This window comes from Salvelinus fontinalis, chromosome 11, assembly GCF_029448725.1.
Source record: "Salvelinus fontinalis isolate EN_2023a chromosome 11, ASM2944872v1, whole genome shotgun sequence".
NCBI classification, from domain to species: Eukaryota; Metazoa; Chordata; class Actinopteri; order Salmoniformes; family Salmonidae; genus Salvelinus; species Salvelinus fontinalis.
In genome coordinates this window covers 35,618,752-35,643,876 of record NC_074675.1, presented here as the reverse complement: position 1 = coordinate 35,643,876, position 25,125 = coordinate 35,618,752, and the positions used below count along the sequence as shown (strand labels likewise).

Sequence of the window (25,125 nt, the reverse complement as noted above, 5' to 3'; positions counted from 1 at the left end):
ACTGGATTCACAAGATCTGTGTCTTTCATTAGCTGTATTGGACTTTAATGTGTGAAAGTTAAATATTTTAAAAATATATATTTTTTGAATTTCGCGGCACTGGTTTTTCAGTGGGGGGGGGGGGGGGGTGTGCCGCTAGCGCCACGCTGATCCTAGACAGGTTAATAAACTGTCAATTCGTAAACTCAATCCTCTGTCTGGACAATTGTTCCTTTATGATCTAGTCAGGTCATTACAATATGTTAATATGGGCTATTTTTAGCACTTTTCTGGGATGCTTGATTGTTTTAAATCTTTACTGGGAAGCTTATCAGAGGTAGACCTACTCATGTTATTTACATCATTGGAGCTGATCGTGAGCTGCATAAAGTGGTCTTCCTACTTGTGCACACCGCTAACAGTGTAACTGGTTTATAGGCTCATGATTACTGCTTACAATAGCTGTAGGATAAACAGATGTATTAGGGGTACATACATTGAATTACTTCCATTGTGTTTGCCAATGCGCCTAAGACGCCTAAGATCATGTACTTGACTTCTCCTTATATTTACATTTACATTTAAGTCATTTAGCAGACGCTCTTATCCAGAGCGACTTACAAATTGGTGCATTCACCTTATGACATTATATGAACTGTAACTCAGTAAAATCTTTGTAATTGTTGCATGTTCAGTTTAGATTTTTGTTCATTGTATTTAGTAGTCTTATGGCTTGGGGGTAGAAGCTGTTCAGGGTCCTGTTGGTTCATGACTTGGTGCAGAGATCGTTAACCCATGTTTGGAGGTGTAACTGCGGTATGAGCTGACAAATAGGTGAGCGGCTGCTCGTGTGTGTCACAAACCACTCCCTTCCGTATGACAGCTACTGCGTTGGAAGTTCAAAAACGGCGATCGAAAGTGTGTCATTGCATCCAATGGCTACCGATAAGGTAACACACGGGGCTGCTTGTGGATTTGACAGCTCTAACAGAGTTCCCCCTCCGACACCACCAAAACAACCACTATGTGGCTGTGAGCAAGCGTGGATCTGATAGAATCTAGTCTTAACAAATTGATCCGGTTTTGTAGTATACCACTCTGGTAATAAGTAATCCAATCCATTACAGTATTACCATTATTCAGCACTTTATTTAACACACGTTTCACATCATAGTCAAAGGAACATCAGAATACAATGTATACATGTACATACGTTCCATAAGTGGCCGATCATTATCAAACGAGTTACAACAGAAAAACATTTGTAAAAGCAGTGTAGGATAGGATTGTTTCCCAAATGGCACACAATTTTCAATTTAGTGCACTTCTTTTGATCAGGGCCAATAGTGGCCTGGTCAGAAGTTGCACACGTGGGGAATAGAGTGCGATTCAGGACACAGTCTAGGAGAGAACGTGTGGTTAAAGCATGTAAAAAAAAAAAATACACCTTTTTGTTCTGAGAATGTGCCCTTTGGTTTTATAACGGTTTTCTCCTCTATCGGTTTCTCGTATACACACCACAGACAGAGAGAGAGAGATTGACACAGAGAGTGCAGTACAGCTATGTAGAATAAGATCTGCCTTTGTCATATTTCACACCCATCCCTTACACATGCAGCTGCTACACCTCTCTTAACACCCATGCGTACACGCACGCACACCTAGAGTTCACTGAACCATATTCCCATGAACAAAAAAAAAACCTGTAATTTTACAACTGAACTGTTACAATGAACGCAGTATCTTTTTCAAGGACAGGGAGAGACTTTGAAAGTAACCAACATAGTATCTGGCAGTGACTACATTTGTGATTATAGTGTATCAATTCCGGCTTTCAAAGGCATATTTACATATAAAAACACACACAGGACCCAAGGTGCAAATCTTCTATAACGGGTATTCCCAAACTGGGAATGCTTACCCCCCCGACCCCATTTATTTCTTAATCACATTTTCTAACAGTCCATTTAGATTTTCCAACGAGGGCTATACATTTTTTCCCCCCCCTCGCATGAGTAGCCTCGTTTCACTGCCAAAAATAAAATTAAACCACCTAGTGTTCAGCGAAAACAACACAATGTCAAATACAGGTAGCTTTGTCAAATAATTAACATCCAATTACATTAACTCTCTCGCGGGAATTCCAATAACGGTCCGTATGTAGCCAAATGTAGCTGCTGCTCATGTTGGCATCTGTACTGATGGTGTAAAAGCCATGACAGGGAGACATAGTGGAGTGGTAACGCGCGTGCAAGCAGTTGCTCCTGACCCCACTTGGGTACACTGCAGCATCCACCGCGAGGCTCTTGTTGCCAAGGGAATGCATGACAGCTTAAAAAACTGTTGGACACTACAGTGAAAATGGTTAACTTTGTTAAAGCAAGGCCCCTGAACTCTCGTGTATTGTCTGCACTATGCAACGATATGGGCAGCGACCATGTAACACTTTTACAACATACAGAAGTGCGCTGGTTATCAAGGGGCAAAATATTGACGCTTTTTTTTTTTAATTGTGAGATGAGCTTAAAGTTTTCCTAACTGACCATAATTTTCACTTGTTTGACCGCTTGCATGATGACGAGTTTCTCACACGACTGGCCTATCTGGGTGATGTTTTTTCTCGCCTGAACGATCTGAATCTAGGATTACAGAGACTCTCCGCAACTATATTCATTGTGCAGGACAAAATTGAGGCTATGATTAAGAAGTTGGAGCTCTTCTCTGTCTTTATTAAGAAGGACAACACACAGGACTTTCCATCATTGTATGATTTTTGCTTACGGACAATGTCAAATGTGATACAGCGAAGCACCTGAGTGAATTCGGTGTGCAATTATGCAGGTACTTTCCCGAAACGGATGACAGAAACAACTGGATTCGTTATCCCTTTCATGTCCTGCCTCCAGTCCACTTACCGATATCTGAACAAGAGAGCCCCATCGAAATTGCAACAAGCGGTTCTGTGAAAATTGAATTTAATCAGAAGCCAATGACCTATTTCTGGATTGGGCTGCACTCAGAGTATCCTGCCTTTTGAAATCGCACTGTTAAGACACTGATGCCCTTTGCAACCACGTACCTATGTGAGAGTGGATTCCCTCACTGGCATGAAAACTAAATACAGGCAGAGACTGTGTGAAAAATTATTTAAGACAGACTCTCTCCAATACAACCCAACATTGCAGAGTTCTCATTAACCTGTTGTGAGTTATTCACAATTTTCAATGAACAAATTAAGGTTTTATATGTAAAGAGCAAAATCATTGATTATTATTATTTGTGCCCTGTTCCTAAAAAGAGCGCTTTGTCACTTCCCACAAGCCGGGTTGTGACAAAAACTCACACTCATTCTTATGTTAAATAAATGTATCACATAGTGTGGGTGGGGCAGGCTTACAATGATGGGAAAAAAACAACATTTGAGAGTGCGCTGACCCTGGTGCTAGAGGGGGTACGCAGCTGTAGGTTGAATGTTTGAAGGGGTACGGGACTATAAAAGTTTGGGAACAACTGTTCTGTAACACAAAAAATTGCATATTCACATAACCAACATGCTACAAAGTAGAGAAATTTAATTTGCTGAATATGAATGTAATAAACATACAGCTCCAATGTGTGTGTGTTATATCTAAGCCTATAGGTCCCATGTTCATAACTGTTGTCAGATTGTGTGTTGGGAAACATTGTGTAGTACAACACACACACACTGTATGAAACAGAACAACAATGATATATCAACCCAAAGAGGAACAGAACATGCTGGGGAACAATGTATCTATAACATACTACGGTTACGGTTGCAAAATTACAGTTATTTTCCCAAATTCTCAGGTTATCAAAAAATACGTGTTGGGGTCCTGTGTGGCACAGTTGGTAAAACATTGACACTAGCAATACCAGGCTCATGGGTTTTATTCACGTTGGAGCTACTAATAGGAAAATGTACCAGGTTGACATGAGTCTTATCCTGGAGGCAGAACTGAGTGATTTCCCCTTAGATCAGCTGCAAAGTCAAAATTGTCTAGATTGTAAAACTGCATGAAAACTAAAATTAGCTTTTGTGTCTTAATTTAAGGTTGTATGACTTTGTGGCTGTGCCAGCTAGCGTCTGCTAAATGGCATAGTGTGCTAGGATTCCCAGGTTTCCTGCTTATTCCCGTCTAATTGTAGCAATCTTCCAACATTTTGGGAAAGTTATCAGAATTAACTCAACTGGCAGGTGGCTTGGTACCATTAGTGGGGTGTAGTGTTTTTTTGGGGCTCCTTGCGATATTTTTGCAACTAGTAGGAGTGTCTGTGTGAGCGAGGGTCCAGTGAGAGAACTTGATCAAGGTAAAAAAATGTTGGAAGTGACAGGATTAAAACAGCAACCAAACAAATAAAGATGGCTGTCACACTTGTGAGAAAAAACAACCAATTGATGGTTCACTTGGTGTCTCCACCCTCTCCCTCAACTTTACATAGTATAAGAAATATACAGATTGAGGCTCCTAATTTGCAGTGCAAGAAATTTCTAAATTGTTGTGTATTTGAGGTTTAAAAGTCTTCTGAAGTTTGTAATTTCCACTTTGAAATTTCAGACTTGATTTTCCCTTACGAAAAATGTATCAATCCCCCCATAAATGTCCATGAATTATAATATAATTATAATAATTCACATTTACTGTTGCTGCAGGATTATGTTCCCGTTGTAGCAAACTGGATCAAATTAAGATCCTACATCTGTACATACACTATAAACACAGATACTACCCACCACAGATTCTCGGAAGCAGAGGTTAAATTGTATGTCACCCAGTTTTGTGTGTTATGTGTGTGCGTGTGTATGTGTAAGAGAGAGCGTGTGGGTTGCATGTTCTGCGGAGTCCCTATCATGTGTATGTCTATGCATTTAAATGTTTTGCGTGTTCTGCGGAGTCCCTCTTGTGCGTCTGTGTGTTTGTGTGTTTTTCTGCATGTGTCTCGTGTTCTGCAGGAGTCCCTCTCGTGTGTCTGACTGTGTGCGTGGGTGTATTTCGTGTTCCTCTTTGAGAGAGAGAAAGTATTTGTGTCTGTGTGTGTATTGCGTGTGCCTCTTTGAGAGACAGAAAGTGTTTGTGTGTTGCATGTCTCTGTAAAACAAAGAATACAAAGCTGGCAGGCGCGCCCCCAAACAAACCCTGCTGTATGTTTGTTTAACTTTTCCTCCGAGACAACCACGGAGCCAATGAACACTGAAGACACACACACACACCCTCCGCTTGTGCACTGACAATTACCAGACGACAAAGGGAGGCGTTGTGTGTGTCTCAGAGAGAGAAGTGAAGTGTGTCTGTAGGGCAGGGAGCAGTGCTGTGCTCTGTATGGTTTGTGTTTAGATTAATGTGCGTTTACTTTCTGACGACTGTTGCTGACTGGCATGGGCTTAGAGTAGGTACGGCAGTGTGTGTGTGTGTGTGTTTCCCGGCATCAGTATGCTGTTCCACAGGTTACACTGGACAGACAGGTGGAGACCAGAGCGATTCCAGAGAGAGAGAGATTGAGATTTCAGAGAGAGAGAGAGAAAGAAAGAGACAGAGCAAGAGAGACAAAGTTTACTTAAGAGACTGGTAGGGCTGCATACCCCTCTTTCGCTCTCTCTCTCTATGTCCTTTCTTCGTACTGTCTGTTCAATTCCTCTGCCCTTTCCTTATCCTCCTCTTCTTCTCCTTTATTCAATCCATAACTGTGTTCAACAGTGTCCAATGTCGTTTAAACAACAACGAAACAGAGTCCTCTTCCAAAGTTTAAAAGTCCTCAATGATGCAGTGAGAAAAAGTCATCCACTCTTCTTCTTTCTCTAAATGGTCTTGTATACAACATATTAGTATTTTCTTCTAATTTCCCAAACCGCCGAATGTCCAGTTAGAACCCTTGGAACAGACAGTCAACTTCACAGAAATAGAATGATCAGAATATAACTCATTCTAGTTCTGTGCTCAACTCCTTTCTATACAGTCAGTATGTAATGTATGTATAAATGACACAGATAAAGCCAGCATACTGCACCAGTCTTGGCTATCACATCATCACATACATTTCTTTGTCCTTTTTTTCTGCTACCGTTCTGTTCCACAGTTCCACATTATATGATGTGAATTATAAATGAATACATTCTTCTGTCCTTTTGATCCTCTGTGTCCATCCAATGTTTTCAGGTTCATAACTCCCTCCTTCACATGTAGAATCTACAGATCTATTTACAATTCACTTTGGAAAGAATGGGGGAGTTAGTCCTTGGGGTCTCACCCTTCCCTCCTCTAATCCCTCCTTTCACCCCCTAATTCCTCACTCTGGCAGTGTCCTCACCCTGCCTCCGTTCCTCACCCTCTCCTTTTCATCCCACCCCATACCCTCTTCTGGCAGTGGTCTCCCCTCTCTCTCTCCTCCATCTCCCCCTCCATCCATCTTTACAGATCCAAACGGAACGCCCCAAAATAACTTGATGACTCCTCTGCATGAACCATGGTGGGGGAAGAGACAGAGACGAAGAGCTCATCCCCGGCCCTCAGCTCAAACAGCCCTCCCTGGTAGACAGAGTGGAGGGCGTACTCTGCCTCTGGGGCCCAACACTTAGTGCCTACGCCCTTCAACAGCTGGATGGGCCGGAGGTAGGACGTCTTCTTGTAGACACACTGGACCAGCTGGTGACTGGCTGTTGGCTGGTCCCCTTCACTGGGCGATGGGTAGCGGAAGTAGACCTAGGGATGGAGGGATGAGGGCGGGATGGAGGGAGAGAGATATACATATGACTCAACGTGATAAAATGCATTATGATGTGATTATAATGCAGTAGAAGACTTGTCTTAAGCATGTATCACCACTTAATAATGTCTTATCATCGCATATGATGCTCACTATATTTAAAAAAAACTTTGAGTCTCATACTTGGTCCCACAATTATAGAGTGCCTTGCAAAAGTATTCATCCCCCTTGGTGTTTTTCCTACTTTGTTGCAATACAACCTGTCATTTATTTATTTTAATTTTATTTGGATTTCATGTAATGGACATACACAAAATTCTCCAAATTGGTGACATGAAAGTGAAATCACCCCCTTTGCTATCAAACCCATAAGTATAATCTGGTGCAACCAATTACCTTCAAAAGTCACATAATTAGTTAAATAAAGTCCACCTGTGTGCAATCTAAGTGTCACATGATCTCAGTATGTATACGCTTGTTCTGAAAGGCCCCAGAGTCTACAACACTACTAAGCAAAGGGCACCACGAAGCAAGCGACAGAAGAGTGGCCAGAAAAAAGGCATTGTTTAAAGAAAAAATTAAGCAAACGCATTTGGTGTTTGCCAAAAGGCATGTGGGAGACTCTCCAAACATATGGAAGAAGGTACTCTGGTCAGATGAGACTAAAATTGAGCTATTTGACCATCAAGGAAAACGCTATGTCTGGTGCAAACCCAACACCTCTCATCACCCAGAGAAACCCAACCCTACAGTGAAGTATGGTGGTGGCAGCATCATGCCGGGGGGGGATGTTTTTCCATCGGCAGGGACTGGTAAACTGGTCAGAATTGAAGGAATGATGAATGGTGCTAAATACAGGGGAATTCTTGAGGGAAACCTGTTTCAGTCTTCCAGAGATTTGAGACTGGGTTGGAGGTTCACCTTCCAGCAGGACATTGACCCTAAGCATACTGCTAAAGCAACACTTGAGTGGTTTTAGGGGAAACATTTAAATGTCTTGGAATGGCCTAGTCAAAGCCCAGACCTCAATCCAATTGAGAATCTGTGGTATGACTTAAAGATTGCTGTACACCAACGGAACCCATCCAACTTGAAGGAGCTGGAGCAGTTTTGCCTTGAAGAATGGGCAAAAATGCCAGTGGCTAGATTTTCCAAGCTTATAGAGACTTAAAGCAAAATTAGGCTCTACAAAGTATTGCCTTTGGGGGGGATAAATAGTTATGCACGCTCAAGTTCTTTTGTTTTTGTCTTATTACTTGTTTGTTTCACACAAAAAAAATATGCATCTTCAAAGTGGTAGGCATGTTGTGTAAATCAAACGATATAAACCCCCCACAAAATCAATTTTAATTCCAGGTTGTAAAGGCAACAAAATAGGAAAAATACCAAGGGGAGTGAATATTTTCGCAAGCCACTGTACATGCACTGTGTGTATTAATACACGTGTGAATTGGAAATGTGTTTTTTGCATATCCGAACTCTCCTTCGGACAACCTTGGAGAGTGGGGTCAACGCAAAAGTCAGCCATTATCAATGGCAACCTTGGAGCAATTAGAGTTAAGTGCCTTGCTCAAGGATATGTCGGCAGATTTGTCACCTTGTCGGTTTGGGGATTCAAACTAGCTACCTTAACCAGCCCAATACTCTAAACGCTAGGCTACCTGCCGCCCTTATACAGTATACTTCAATGTCAAATGTGTTTACCTGAGAGTACATGTAGTAACGCCCATCCTGGGGCACACGCAGCCTCCCATCGGCTAAGGTCATGTTGTGAAGGTGGGCTCCGAAGCTCTGATTGGTCCACGAGCGGACTGGGTGGCGACATGATTGGTGCAGGTCGGGCTGGGGGGTGGGATACACGGGAGACCCTGTTGGAGAGAGAGTGCGCGAGAGAGAGAGAGCGAGGAAAGGAGAAAAATGGGCAGCAGCGGGCACAGAGAAAAAAAACGAAGCGAGGTTGAAAGGGAGGGAGAGGCAGAAAAGAAGTGAGTATAGGAGGAGTAACCAAACAGACAAGTAATATTTCTGCAGGAAAATATATATCAGATAAGTGTGCATGTGTCCCAAATGGCACACTATTCCCTATTAAGTTCTATTGGACGTTTATAAAGGTACACCTATTTATTAATTTGCCTCCAGAACAGCCTGAATTCTTCATGGCATGGATTCTACAAGGTGTAGTTCAAACGTTACTCAATTGGTGTCAAGGGACCTACACCACCGCCACCAGCCTATACCATTAACACCAGGCAGGATGGGACCATGAACTCATGCTGCTTACACCAAATCCTGACTCAGCCATCAGCATGACACAACAGGAACCGGGATTCATCGCCTCCTAAATTGTCCAGCGTTGGTGATCGCGTACCCACTGAAACAGCTTCTTCTTGTTTTTAGCTGATAAAAGTGGAACCCGGTGTGGTCGTCTGCTGCAATAGTCCATCCGTGACAAGGACCGACGGAGTTGTGCGTTCCGAGATGCCGTTCTGCACACCACTGTTGTACTGCGCCGTTACTTGCCTGTTTGTGGCCCGCCTGTTAGCTTGCATGATTCATGCCATTCTCCTTCGAGCTCTCTCATCAATGAGCTGTTTTCACCAACACGACTGCCACTGACTGGATTTTTTTTCTTCCCCAGACCCCTTGACTTTTTCCAAATGTTGTTATGGTACAGCCTTATTCTAAAATGGATTCAATTGTCCCCCCCCCCCCCCCCCCCCCTATCAATCTGCACACAATAGCCAATAATGAAATAGGGAAAACAGTTAAAAAAAAAAAACTAAAAACAGAAGTGCCATATTAACACAAGTATTCAGAACCTTTGCTATGAGACTCGAAATGGAGCTCAGGTGCATCCTATTTCCATTGATCATCCTTGAGATGTTTCTACAACTTGATTGGAGCCCACCTGTGGTAATTAAATTGATTGGACATGATTTGGAAAGGCACACACCTGGCTATATAAGGTCCCACAGTTTAGCGAAAACCAAGCAGGATTGTGTTTTTGATTTGCCATTATGTGGTATTGTTTGTAGATTGATGAGAGAAAAAAAAAGATTGAATACATTTTAGAATAAGCCTGTAACGTAACAAAATGTGGAAAAAGTCAAGGGCTCTGAATACTTTCTGAATGCACTGAATAGGGTGCTGTCTTTAATTTGAACAAACTGATTCCTAATGTTCCTATTCGTTAAACCACACAAACGTGCTTGCATGGATGCACACACAAACACACTAATAGCGCTAGGCGATGAGGTAAAACACAAAGCCCTTTGAAGTGTGTGTAAGTGTGCATGCACGCCTGCGTGTGTGCGTGCATGCATGCATGTGTACATTCCTGTAATGTCACGCAGGGTTTTTTGGCTGGTCTGGAATGGACTTCCTTATTGCCTTACAAGAAGAGCCAGGAGTTTTGCCAAGACAGGAGACCTTCCAGATCAGGATAAACTTCTGGCACTCATAAGGAATTAAAGCAAATTATTTCCTTATGAGAAAAGTTGATTCCCTCTTCCTCCTCCCTACTGACTGTTTTTTATTTATTTTATTTAACCTTTATTTAAGTAGGCAAGTCAGTTAAGAACACATTCTTATTTACAATGATGGCCTAGGAACAGTGGGTTAACTGCCTTGTTCAGGGGCAGAACGACAGAGTTTTACCTTGTCAGCTCAGGGATTCGATCTAGAATACTTTCGGTTACTGGCCCAACGCTCTAACCAGTAGGCTACCTGCCGCCCCTGTTGACTAACAAAGAGACAGGCCTTGGCCTGGATGGCTAGCAAAGAGAGAGAGAGCGAGAGAAAAAGGGGAACCATGCCCTTAGTGCCCTTCTGAGCAGTGGATGCTGCTAAGGGGAGGACGGCTCATAATAATGGCTGGAATGGAGTAAATGGAATGGTACTGTATCAACCAGATGAAAACCATGTGTTCGATACCATTCCATTTACTCCATTCCAGACATTATTATGAGCTGTCCTCCCCTTAGCAGCCTCTACTGCTTTAGAGCTGATGGTATTAACACCAGAAACGCAGGCCAAACCTGACTACAACCTGCTGTAGCATTTCAAATAATTTCCCATAAATAGCCGACTATTTGAAAGTATTTTCAAATGCCTGGGTAAACACTTCAGAGTGTATTTGAGTATTTTCAACTACTTTCCAATTGTATTTCCAAATACATTCAAATATTAAACTAGCTGTCTTTTCAAACAACAAATATCTAAATTACAAATGTAAAAGTAACTGAAAAGTAAATAGAAAAGTAAATACCTTAAATTGTATTTGAACCCAGGTCTGGTACACACACTAGCACAGACAGAGAGACATACACACACTCACCTTGAGTGCTGCTGTCTCTGAGGGTCAGGTGGGCTGACGGCCGCTGGGGCACAGAGGTAGCGAACTTTGACCCCGACGTGTTGAAGGTGTGAGGTAACGTTCTCGCTTCTGACAGAGAGACGCATAAACATGACATCATCATCATTACCATCATCACCACCACTATCGAGGTCATGACCGATAAAAACAAAATGTAAAAACAAAATGTTCCAGATTCAACACCACGATAGGGGGGTATACATGTACTATATGTATAGATAGGTTTGTCATTGTTTTTTAGTCACACAATAGTTCATGCAGGTAGAGTATGATAGGGGATAGGTATTCGGTTGATGGAGTTTGAAATTGTTGTCATTGTTACTGAGTGTCACACAACGGTCATACAGACAGGTACAGTATTTGAGAGATTGACTCACCTTCAAACGTCTGCTTTGAGATTATGTTCTCTGTCACCTATAAAATGAAGATAAAGATGTCGTATGAGAACACGTGGCATTGGTGCTGGCAGAGACTAGATCAGCGTCATTATCTTTATGATATAAACTTCCAATACAACAGGTATAGACATCGAAAGTTAAAAAAACACAACCAGCATCATCATTATCCTCATCTTCATCACTATCAGTCACGTGCTGTGGTTTAGCTTCTCCCTTATGCCATTTCTCTGGCATGTTACTATGTAGTCTTGACTTACTCAAACTTAAGACACTACTCCTTTTACGGAGGTTTGGTGGGTACGTGCGAAAGATAAACAAACAAAATAAAAAGATCCAACGAGATATCACTTATTTGTTGGGCAGAGTGTGTTTGTGGGTTAGATTCAAGATGCATTGCTGAAGTTCTGCTACTGGCATATAGACATTGTAGGAAAACGTATCAGGAAAGCCAGTGTGATGGTATTTACACAATACATGTAGGGCAGTGGAAAGACGGATATAGACATTGTAGGAGAACATAGCAGGAAAGCCAGTGTGATGGTATTTACACAATACATGCTGACAATTGGCAGCAACAACCAGTGATATTTCAAACTGTACTCTGTACTTTGTGTGTACGGTATGTGTATATAGCCCTGTTATTGTTATTTTATTGTGTTACATTTAAAAACATTTTTAACTTTAGTTTATTTGGTAAATATTTTCTTAACTCCTCTTGAACTGCACTGTTGGTTAAGGGCTTGTAAAGTAAGCATTTCAAGGTAAGTTCGGTGCAGTTGACAAATAAAGTTTCATTTGTTGTTGTTAGAAAGACCCTGTTCTCTGTCTGTCCGTCTATGTACACTACCATTCAAAAGTTTGGGGTCACTTAGAAATGTCTTTGTTTTTGAAAGACATGTTTTTTTTGTCCATTTAAATAACAGCAAATTGATCAGAAATACAGTGTATACATTTTTAATGTTGTAAATGACTTTTGTAGCTGGAAACGACGGATTCTTTAAATGGAAAATCTACATAGGCGCACAGAAGCCCATTATCAGAAACCACCACCCCTGTGTTCCAATGGCACGTTGTGTTAGCTAATCCAAGTGTATAATTTTAAAAGGCTAATAGATCATTAGAAAACCCTTTTGCAATTATGTTAGCACAGCTGAAAACTGTTGTTCTGATTCAAGAAGCAATAAAAAACTGGCATTCTTTAGACTGGTTGAGTATCTGGAGCATCAGCATTTGTGGGTTCGATTACGGGCTAAAAATGTCCGGAAACAAAAAACATTCTGAAACTCATCAGTCTTTTCTTGTTCTGAGAAATGAAGGCTATTCCATGCGAGAAATTGCCTAGAAACTGAAGATCTCATACAATGCTGTGCACTACTCCCTTCACAGAACTGCGCAAACTAGCTCTAACCAGAATACAAAGAGGAGTGAGAGGCCCCGGTGCACAACTGAGCAAGAGGACAAGTACATTAGAGTGTCTAGTTTGAGAAAGACGCCTCACAAGTCCTCAACTGGCAGCTTCATTAAATAGTACCCGCAAAACACCAGTCTCAACGTCAACAGTGAAGAGGTGACTCCGGGATGCTGGCCTTCTAGGCAGAGTTCCTCTATCCAGTGTCTGTGTTCTTTTGCCCATCTTATTATTTTCTCTTTATTGTCCAGTCTGATATATGGCTTTTTCTTTGCAACTCTGCCTAGAAGGCCAGTATCCAAGAGTCGCCTCTTCACTGTCGACGTTGAGACTGGTGTTTTGCGGGTAGAACAAAACAGGACAATGACCCCAAGCATATAACCAAAGCAATGTTGGAATGGCTTCAGAAGAATGGGATAGTTCCATGAAACATGGGACCAACACTTTACATGTTGCGTTTATATTTTTGTTCAGTGTATGTTGGTTCAGCTACATGCCCAAATGTTGAGCAAACTCACAATCCTATTGCAACTGGTTACCTTACAATTGTACATTGATAACATTTTATTTTACAGTGCACACACGCATACATACATAAAACACACATGCACAAGAAAATTGCTTTCACACTGGAGTTTTGGTTTATAGCACGAAGAGCTGTGTTCTAAATGTGACCAGGGTTAAAGTTTGAGCACCGACTCCAACCATAACAGTAAAACCACCAGCTGCAATAACAACAAACAAACTAAGTCTTCAACCTTTCACCCTTTTTACAGAGGCCCTAGTACAGTACAGACCCCGTAGAGAAAAATTTCAGATGAACTCGGATACCATTTTTATATCTCTGCGTCCAGCATAAAGGAAGTTAAACGTCGTTTCGCGAGCCAATGCTAACTAGCGTTAGCGCAATGACTGGAAATCTCTGGATGCAGAGACCTAAAAATGGTATCCACGAGTTCATCTGACTAGGGAAGTAGATTGAGGGCTTCATTGCCAAAATCTTGACCTATCCCTTTAAAGTTCTTAAGAATGAATTTGAAAAAGTTCTTAAGATGACTCTGCACAGAGCCTTATTGGGGCCAGTAATCAAAGCGACTCAAACTAGGAGTGCTGATCTAGGATCAATCCCCTCCCTCCCCATGCAATCTTATTAATTACGATCTATGAAGGCCAAACTGATCCTAGATCAGCAGAACTACACCGTCATGCATTGTGAATATGGCCACTGATTTCAGAAAGAGCTGATAAACAGGGTCTTGATTCACTAAACATTCTTAAGGAGGAATTTGAGAAAGTTCTTACGATTCTGCAGATTTGCATGTACCTCATAACTTCCTTAAGAACTTATTTGATTTTTTTTTGTTATGAAGCTTCTTGGATTTTTTTCTCTAGAATGTTTTACTGAATCCATGCCCTCGTTATTCACTGGAAAGGCTTGTCAAAAGGGAAGAAGTAAAGAGGGAAAACAAGGGAAGAAGGAAAGACAAGTATGCACATGAACAAGTATTTGGACTACTCTGGGAGCTTAGCAGAAGATGGAAACCCAATCCCTTAATATGTGTGTGTGTGGTGCAGGTCTGGGCCAGTCTAAGCTCTCCATAGCTCTGTGGCACAGAAAGGGAAACTTATCTTGCCATAATCTACTCAAAAAAAGTTACCGTCTCTCAGTTCCTTCAGCAGGGCTGATGATTAATATGTAACTTATATCTCATTTAAAAGACAGATATAGAAATGTGATATACAGATCTGGATCTATTGTCACGATCGTGTGGCGGATTAACGGACCAAAATGCAGCAGTTGGAAAATAAGCCATCTTCTTTATTAACACCACGAAGATGAACACGACACAAAACTCTAGACAAACTAACAAAACAACAAAACGACCGTGAAGCTACAAACGCTGTGCACATACATACAGGCTACAAACGTTTTACATAGACAATTACCCACAACCAATGAGAGCCTATGGCTACCCTAAATAAGGCTCCCAATCAGAGACAACCGAAATCAGCTGTCTCTAATTGGGAACTCATTCAGGCAACCATAGACTCTCCTAGATAACTAACCACCATAGACAATGCTAAACATCTACACTCAACAAAAAACCATATACTACACCCATTAACCCCTTTACCAAATAAACACCCAAAACAACAAAACATAAACATTCCCCATGTCACACCCTGACCTAACTAAAATAATAAAGAAAACAAAGAATAATAAGGCCAGGGCGTGACATAACCCCCCCCTTGAGGCGCGAACTCCGGGCGCACCATACACAGTCTAGGGGAGGGTCTGGGTGGGCTCCCCTCCACGGTGGCGGCTCCGGCTCTGGTCGTAGTCCCCTCGTCACCACAGTACCTAACCACCTCCTAGGCTTTCTCCAAACGACCCCCCTCCACATTAACCCCATTGCATTAAGGGGCAGTTCCGGACTAAAGGACAGTACCAGGGTAAGGGACAGTACCAGGATAAGGGGCAGTACCAGGATAAGGGGCAGTACCAGGGTAAGGGGCAGCACCAGGGTAAGGGGCAGCACCAGGGTAAGGGGCAGCACCAGGGTAAGGGGCAGCACCAGGGTAAGGGGCAGCTCCAGGGTAAGGGGCAGCTCCGGACTGAGGAATGGCAGCTCCGGACTGAGGGACTGCAGCTCCGGACTGAGGGACTGCAGCTCCGGACTGAGGGACGGCCCATGGCTGGCTGACAGATCTGGCTGCTCATGGCTGGCTAACGGATCTGGCTGCTCATGGCTGGCTAACTGATCTGGCTGCTCATGGCTGGCTGACTGATCTGGCTGCTCATGGCTGGCTGACGGATCTGGCTGCTCATGGCTGGCTGACGGATCTGGCTGCTCATGGCTGGCTGACGGATCTGGCTGCTCATGGCTAGCTGACGGATCTGGCTGCTCATGGCTAGCTGACGGATCTGGCTGCTCATGGCTAGCTGACGGATCTGGCTGCTCATGGCTAGCTGACGGATCTGGCTGCTCATGGCTAGCTGACGGATCTGGCTGCTCATGGCTAACTGACGGATCTGGCTGCTCATGGCTAGCTGACGGATCTGGCTGCTCATGGCTAGCTGACGGATCTGGCTGCTCATGGCTAGCTGACGGATCTGGCTGCTCATGGCTGGCTGACGGATCTGGCTGCTCATGGCTGGCTGACTGATCTGGCTGCTCCTGTCTGGTTGGTGGCTCTGGCAGATCCTGTCTGGTTGGCGGCTCTGGCAGATCCTGTCTGGTTGGCGGCTCTGGCAGATCCTGTCTGACGGACGGCTCTAGCGGCTCCTGTCTGGCTGGCGGCTCTAGCGGCTCCTGTCTGGCGGACGGCTTTGCAGGCTCATGGCAGACGGGCGGCTTTGCAGGCTCATGGCAGACGGGCGGCTTTGCAGGCTCATGGCAGATGGGCGGCTTTGCAGGCTCATTGCAGACGGATGGCTCAGATGGCGCTGGGGAGACGGATGGCTCAGATGGCGCTGGGGAGACGGATGGCTCAGATGGCGCTTGGCAGACGGGCAGTTCAGTCATTGCAGTGCAGACGGCAGACTCCTGCCGGCTGAGGCGCACTGTAGGCCTGGTGCGTGGTGCCGGGACTGGTGGCACCGGGCTGGGGACACGCATCTCAGGGCTAGTGCGGGGAGCAGCAACAGGACGCACAGGACTCTGGGGACACACAGGAGGCTTGGTGCGTGGTTTAGACACTGGTGGTAAAGGGCTGGAGACACGCACCATATAGCTAGTGCGCGGAGGAGGCACTGGTGGTACTGGATTGGGGCGGGGAGGTGGCGCCGGAAATACCGGACCGTGCAGGCGTACTGGCTCCCTTGAACGCCGAGCCTGCCCAACCTTACCTGGTTCTATGCTCCCCGTCGCCTGACCAGTGCGGGGAGGTGGAATAACCCGCACCGGCCTATGTAGGCGAACCGGGGACACCATGCGTAAGGCTGGTGCCATGTACGCCGGCCCGAGGAGACGCACTGGTGACCAGATGCGTTGGGCCGGCTTCATGACATATGGCTCAACGCTCAGTCTAGCCCGGCCGATACGTGGAGCTGCAATGTACCGAACCGGGCTATGCACGCGTACAGGAGACACCGTGCGCTCTACTGCGTAACACGGTGTCTGCCCGTACTCCCGCTCTCCACGGTAAGTACAGGGAGTAGGCGCAGGTTTCCTACCTGACTTCGCCACACTCCCTTTAAGGCCCCCCCCAAGAAATTTTTGGGGTGTACTCACGGGTTTCCAGCCTTGTCTCCGTGCTGCCTCCTCATATCGCCTCCTCTCGGCTTTCGCTGCCTCCAGCTCTTCACGAGGGAGGCGATATTCTCCAGGTTGATCCCAAGGTCCATCTCTTTCCAATTCGTCCTCCCAACTCCAGAGATCCTGTGTAGGTAGGTCCTGTTGCCGCCTTCCATGCCGCTTGGTCCTATGGTGGGTAATTCTGTCACGATCGTGTGGCGGATTAACGGACCAAAATGCAGCAGTTGGAAAATAAGCCATCTTCTTTATTAACACCACGAAGATGAACACGACACAAAACTCTAGACAAACTAACAAAACAACAAAACGACCGTGAAGCTACAAACGCTGTGCACATACATACAGGCTACAAACGTTTTACATAGACAATTACCCACAACCAATGAGAGCCTATGGCTACCCTAAATAAGGCTCCCAATCAGAGACAACCGAAATCAGCTGTCTCTAATTGGGAACTCATTCAGGCAACCATAGACTCTCCTAGATAACTAACCACCATAGACAATGCTAAACATCTACACTCAACACAAAACCATATACTACACCCATTAACCCCTTTACCAAATAAACACCCAAAACAACAAAACATAAACATTCCCCATGTCACACCCTGACCTAACTAAAATAATAAAGAAAACAAAGAATAATAAGGCCAGGGCGTGACATCTATGGAACGGACAGGGAACCTTATCTAGGTCTGATCGAATCTAAGAAGTTACTGTTTTCCCGTTCTTTCAGCAGGAGTTAACATTAATAAGTAACTTATACCTCCTTTAAGACACAGTTCTAGAAATACAGTAGAATGGTCACAGTCTGAGTGATATATAGATCTGAGCTAGTGGTCTTACATTGGCCGAATCTTATCTAGTACTAATATACTCTAAGAAGTTATCGTTTCTGTATTTCAGCAGGGCCAATGATGTAATAAGCAATTTATACCCTCCTATAGGTATAGAATAGAAATATAGTAGATTGAATTTGTATTTGTATTTATTATGGATTCCCAGCTACTCTTACTTGGGTCCGGCAAAATTAAGGCAGTTATACAATTTAAAAATCATTACAATACATTCAAAACAGATTTCACAACACACTAAGTGTGTTCCCTCAGGCCCCTACTCCACTATCACATATCTACAACACAAAATCCATGTGTACTTGTGTATAGTGTGTCTGTTATCATGTGTGTGTATGCATGTGTCTGTTTGTGTTGCTTCACAGTCCCCGCTGTTCAATAAGGTGTATTTTTATCTGTTTAAAAAAAAATCTGATTCTACTGCTTGCATCAGTTACTTGATGTGGAAAAGAGGTCCATGTAGTCATGGCTATATGGAATACTGTGCTCCTCCCATAGTTTGTTCTGGACTGTGAAGAGACCTCTGGTGGCATGTCTTGTGGGGTATGCATGGGTGTCTGAGCTGTGTGCCAGTCGTTTAAAATGACAGCTCGTTGCTTTCAACAAGTCAATACCTCTCACAAATACAAGTAGTGATGAAGTCAATCTCTACTCCACTTTGAGCCAGGAGAGATTGACGTGCATATTATTAATGTTTGCTCTCTGTGTACATCCAAGGGCCATCTGAGACAATTGTAATTTTCTAAAGTCCCTCCTTGTGGCACCTTTAATCATTTTTATTTATTTCACCTTTATTTAACCAGGTAGGCCAATTGAGAACAAGTTCTCATTTACAACTGCAACATGGCCAAGATAAAGCAAAGCAGTGAGACACAATCAAACACAGACTTACACATGGGATAAACAAACGTACAGTCAATAACACTATAGAAAAATCTTTATACAGTGTGTGCAAATTATGTAAGGAGGTAAGACAATAAATAGGCCAAAAGTGGCAAAGTAATTACAATTTAGCAATTTACACTGGAGGGATATATGTGCAGATGATCTGCACGTAGAAATACTGGTGTGCAAATGAGCAGAAAAACATAAACAAATATGGGGATGAGGTAGGTAGTTGGTTGGATGGGCTATTTACAGATGGGCTATTTACAGATGCCGCGATCGGTAAGCTGCTCTGACAGCTGAAGCTTAAAGTTAGTGAGGGAGAAAAAAAAACTCCAACTTCAGTGATTTTTGCAATTCGTTTCAGTCATTGGCAGAAGAGAACTGGAAGGAAAGGTGGCCAAAGAGGAGTTGGCTTTGGGGATGACCAGTGAAATATACCTGCTGGAGCGCATGCTACAGGTGGGTGTTGCTATGGTGACCAGTGAACTGAGATAAGGCGGAGCTTTACCTAGCAAAGACTTATAGATGACTTGGAGCCAGTGGGTTTGGCGACGAATATGCAGCGAGAAGTCAAGGATCGGTAGGATAGTCAGTTTTACAAGGGTATGTTTGGCAGCATGAGTGAAGGAGGCTTTGTTGCGAAATAGGAAGTCGATTCAGATTTAACTTTGGATTGGAGATGCTTGATGTGAGTCTGGAAGGAGAGTTTACAGTCTAGCCAGACACCTAGGTATTTATAGTTGTCCACATACTCTAAGTCAGAACCATCCAGAGTAGTGATGCTAGTCAGGCAGGCGGGTGCGGGCAGCGACTGGTTGAAGAGCATGCATTTAGTTTTACTAGCATTTAGGAGCAGTTTGAGGCCACAGAAGGACTGTTGAACGTTGGCGTTGAACCTCGCCTGGAGGTTTGTTAACACTGTGTCCATAGAAGGGACAGAAGTATACAGAATGGTGTCGTCTGCATAGAGGTGAATCAAAGAATCTCCAGCAGCCAGAGCGACATCATTGATATATACAGAGAAAAGAGTCGGCCCGAGAATTGAACCCTGTGGCACCCCCATAGAGACTGCCAGAGGTCCGGACAACAGGCCCTTCGATTTGACACACTGGACTCTATCTGAGAAGTAGTTGGTGAACCAGGTGAGGCAGTCATTTGAGAAACCAAGGCTGTTGAGTCTGCCGATAAGAATGTGGTGATTGACAGAGTCAAAGGCCTTGGCCAGGTCGATAAAGACAGCTGCACAGTACTGTCTTTTATCGATGGCGGTTATGATATTGTTTAGGACCTTGAGCGTGCCTGAGGTGCACCCGTGACCAGCTCGGAAGCCAGATTGCATAGCAGAGAAGGTGCGGTGGGATTCGAAATGGTCGGTCATCTGTTTGTTCACTTGGCTTTCGAATACTTTTTAAAGGCAGGGCAGGAAGGATATAGGTCTGTAACAGTTTTGGTCTAGAGTGTCTCCTCCTTTGAAGAGGGGGATGACCGCGGCCAATTTCCAATCTTTAGGAATCTCAGAAGATATGAAAGAGAGGTTGAACAGACTAGTAATAGTTGCAACAATGGCGACTGATCATTTTAGGAAGAGAGGGTCCAGATTGTCTAGCCCAGCTGATTTGTAGGGATCCAGATTTTGCATCTCTTTCAGAACATCAGCTGTCTGGATTTGGGTGAAGGAGAAGCGGGGTGGGGGCTTGGGCCAGTTGCTGAGGGGCGTGTGGAGCTGTTGGCCGGGGTTGGAGTAGCCAGGTGGAAAGCATGGCCAGCCATAGAGAAATGTTTGTAAAAGCTAGCCTTTGCTTTCCTAACTGACTGTATGTATTGGTTCCTAACTTCCCTGAAAAGTTGCATATCGCTGGGACTATTCGAAGCTAGTGCAGTACACCACATGGTGTTTTTGTGCTGGTCAAGGGCAGTCAAGTCTGGAGTGAACTAAGTGCTATATCTGTTCTTAGTTCTACATTTTTTGAAAGGTTGCATGCTTATTTCTGATGGTGAGGAAAGCACTTTTAAAGAATAACCAGGCATCCTCTACTGACGGGATGAGGTCAATATCCTTCCAGGAGACCCGGGCTAGGTCGATTAGAAAGACCTGCTCGCAGAAGTGTTTTAGGGAGCATTTGACAGTGATGAGGGATGGTCATTTGCCCGCGGACCCATAAAGGACGCAGGCAATGATCACTGAGATCCTGGTTGAAAACTGCAGAGGTGTATTTAGAGGGCAAGTTGGTCAGGATGATATCAATGAGGGTGCCCATGTTTACGGATTTGGGGTTGTACCTGGTAGGTTCCTTGATAATTTGTGAGAGATTGAGGGCATCTAGCTTAGATTGTAGGATGGCCGGGGTGTTAAGCATATCCCAATTTAGGTCACCTAGCAGTACAAACTCTGACGATAGATGGGGGGGCATCAATTTACATATGGTGTCCAGGGCACAGCTGGGAGCTGAGGGGGGTCCATAACAAGCGGCAACAGGGAGGGACTTATTTCTGGAGAGATGGATCTTTAAAAGTACAAGATCGAACTGTTTGGGCATAGACCTGGATAGTATGACAGAACTCTGCAGGCTCTCTCTACAGAAGATTGCAATTCACCCCCTTTAGCAGTTCTGTCTTGACGAAAAATGAAATTGGGGATGGAAATTTCCGAATTTTTGGTGGTCTTCCTAAGCCAGGATTCAGACACGGCTAGGACATCAGGGTTGGTGGAGTGTGCTAAAGCAGTGAATAAAGCAAACTTAGGAAGGAGGCTTCTGATGTTAACATGCATGAACCCAAGGCTTTTACGGTTGCAGAAGTCAACAAATGAGAGCGCCAGGGGACACACAGGGCCTGGGTTAACCTTTACATCACCAGAGGAACAGAGGAGGAGTAGGATGAGGGTACAGCTAAAGGCTATAAGAACTGGTCGTCTAGTGCTTTGGGAACAGAGAATAAAAGGAGGAGATTTCTGGGCGTGGTAGGATAGATTCAGGGCATAGTGTACAGAGAAGGGTGCGATTACAGTGGTGGTAAAAATAGGCATTGAGTGACGATGAGAGAGGTTGCATCTCTGGAGGCGCCAGTTAAGCTACAGTACAGTAGTCCAGGTGTGCCATTACTAGGGCCTGTAGGACCTGCCTTGTTGATAGTGCTGATAAGAAGGTAGAGCAGAGCTTTATTATGGACAGACTTTCCCCATCTTAGTTACTGTTGTATCAATATGTTGTGACCATGTCAGTTTACAATCCAGGGTTACTCCAAGCAGTTTAGTCACCTCAACTTGCTTAATTTCCACATGATTTATTACAAGATTTAGGGTTTTGTTAATGATTTGTCCCAAATACAATGCTTTTCGTTTTTTTAAATATTTTGGACTAACATTCCTTGCCACCCATTCTGAAACTAACCGCAGCTCTTTGTTAAGTGTTGCAGTCATTTCCATCACTGTAGTAGCTGATGTGTATAGTGTTATCATCCGCATACATAGACACACTGGCTTCACTCAAAGTGGCATGTTGTTAGTAAAAATTCGACCCTTTCAAAACAACCACCTTGTTCACAAACACAGAATCATTCACAGCCTAAAATTGTCACGTTCTGACCTTAGTTCCTTTTTTATGTCTTTATTTTAGTTGGTCAGGGCGTGAGTTGGGGTGGGCATTCTATGTTGTTTTTCTATGTTTTGTTCTGTTGTTATATTTCTATGTGTTTGGCCTAGTATGGTTCTCAATCAGAGGCAGGTGTCAGTCGTTGTCTCTGATTGGGAGCCATATTTAGGTAGCCTGTTTTCTATTGTGTTTTGTGGGTGGTTGATTCCTGTTTCGGTTGCTTGTTTGTACTTTTGTTAAGTGTTCTGTTGATTTAATAAATATCTCATTATGGATACTTACCACGCGGCACATTGGTCCGATCCTTGCTACTCCTCTTCAGACGAAGAGGAAATCCGTTACAAAAATATCTAAAATGCATTCTATATTTTTTTTCTATGATCTCAGACAGTCACAAACACAACATGGTATCGCCTCTATTGTGACTTTTTCTCTGTAGGGCACTGTGGAGCAACCACAGCCATCGATTTCATGCCAGACATCCAATCTCATGATAACCCCTATACTGGAGTTTCCAGTCCTAAATATGCTTCACCTGCATTCATGGGCCAGGGAGGGGCAAGACAGTGCTGAAGCCCTCTTTAGAATAGGCATAGCACCTCCACTAGCACCAGCAAAAAAAAGTTTTATTAGTACCTGCATGCACACCTAATAACACCTAAGAATTTAGACTTTTGTTCAACCAGTTGCCTTGATCCGCTGGTTTCATTTCACTAGAAACCCTCTGAGCATAGAAATGTGTCTGGACTGGTAGAATATGAAGGCAATGCATTTAAACTTCAAAAGATTAGCATTCTCAAGTCTGAACTGATCTCCAATGTTATAAATGCTTAAATGTAATTAAATCTATCAAGAGTATTTTCCCTCTAGCATGGGGAGTAAACATAATCTTAACACATCCTACCCTAAATTGTTCGTATTTATTGGAGGTATTGCCTAAGAAACAGACTAAGAAACTCTTCCTCTACATTATTCACTGTTATATCACATTGGCACGCACACACGTTTACCTGTCCAGCAACCAGACTTGAATTATCAGGCTTATATCATTCACAATGGGGAGTTTGTACTGCTCTGTGGTTGAATGATGCCACACACACACACACACACACACACACACACACACACACACACACACACACACACACACACACACACACACACACACACACACACACACACACACACACACACACACACACACACACACACACACACACACACACACACACACGTAATCCCTGGATGTACCGCTCCATATACACACAATCCATTAAAAGACGTTCCTTAATCAGAAGGGATGCTTTACAAAGGGAATAAGGTGCGATTTGGAACACATGTTATGATAAAAGTCTGTAAATATCTCACCTCTTAAAGTTTAGGATTAACTTGTCCAGAGTTCACAGTTTGACAATCTTCTGGTTCTATTTCCCAATATAGTGCACTACTTTTGACCAGAACCCTATAAGCCTTGGTCAAACGTAGTGCATTAAATAGGGCATAGAATCTTGTTTACTATGACTGTCATATATTCATGCAGTTTCACGCCATCTATACAACAACATAGGCCTATATATCCTTTAAGCTGGGTTCATACAAACATTGGGAAGTCAAATTCAAGGACTTTTTCAAGCACTTACTTGTAATTTTCAAGGACCGAAATGTTATACAATTGTATAGTACATATAACGCCTAATATAGAACCCCTCCCCCCAAAAAGCATGCAAAAAGAGTTAAAAAATCTATTTTTTATTTTATTTATTTTTCCGAACCTTTAATTTAACTAGGCAAGTCAATTAAGAACAAATTCTCATTTTACAATGACTTTAAGACGCCAACACTTTTTTAGGCCTTGCCAATGTATTGATAATGTAATTATTATTACATTATAAAATGTGAGAATAATGTGGACATTGCCTGACGAAATAGATTTGATGCATGCGTGGTAATTTTTCTGTAGCCTAAGTGTCCGACGCAGGCAGAGATAAGCCATGAATAGATAAGCCATGAATAGCGGTAGCATTAATCTAACCATCACTGTTTTTGACCAAAAACCAGCTTTGTTTTTTAATGGAAGTACTTGTATAAAAAGCCAAGTTGAAGCCAATATTAGATGTTGTCGTCCTCATAATAAACGCACATGGTTTTACCGCAAAAAGAGCATCAACACACTTCAATTGAAGCAGCAGGAAACAAACGAAGGTGGCCACATCTCACAAAAATCCCAGATAATTATAAAGGAGAACATAAATTGGCTACAATAATTACAATAACTTTTCAAGCACCAAATTGAATAAATACTTGATTTTCAAGGTAGGCCTATTCCAGTACTTGGTTATCTGAGCTCCAAATTCAAGTTCAACCAGGTTACTTCAAGCCCCTTGTACCGTTCAAAATCGCTGTTGTCATTACATCCATAATAATGAATAGGAATGGCTTTGTAATGTTGTGCAATAGTCTATCCTACACCCAATTGCTCACAGCAGACTCGGTGTCCAATCGGAGGCACAAAAACGTATTAAAACATCAACTCATTACCTTGATGCTTTCTCTGTTAGATCTCATGAGACCCTGCTATAAATCAAGCAGAAAACAGACGATCTTATAATAAAAAGCATGAGATGGCGCACACCCCCAAAAAGTTGATAG

General features: G+C 43.3%; 1 protein-coding gene across 1 annotated transcript in view; it reads right to left on the bottom strand.

Annotated features, from left to right (window-relative positions):
- Positions 1-1,108: 1,108 nt before the first annotated feature.
- Positions 1,109-25,125, bottom strand: part of tnfsf10l (TNF superfamily member 10, like) — a 76,581-nt gene continuing 52,564 nt past the window's right edge. The window contains exons 3-6 of the mRNA XM_055938558.1: positions 11,455-11,491; positions 11,039-11,146; positions 8,407-8,570; positions 1,109-6,698 (exon numbers count right to left, since the gene is read on the bottom strand). Of these exons, the coding sequence (XP_055794533.1) occupies positions 6,408-6,698; positions 8,407-8,570; positions 11,039-11,146; positions 11,455-11,491 (600 nt within the window). The 3' untranslated portion in view covers positions 1,109-6,407. The remainder of the gene's footprint in view (positions 6,699-8,406; positions 8,571-11,038; positions 11,147-11,454; positions 11,492-25,125) is intronic.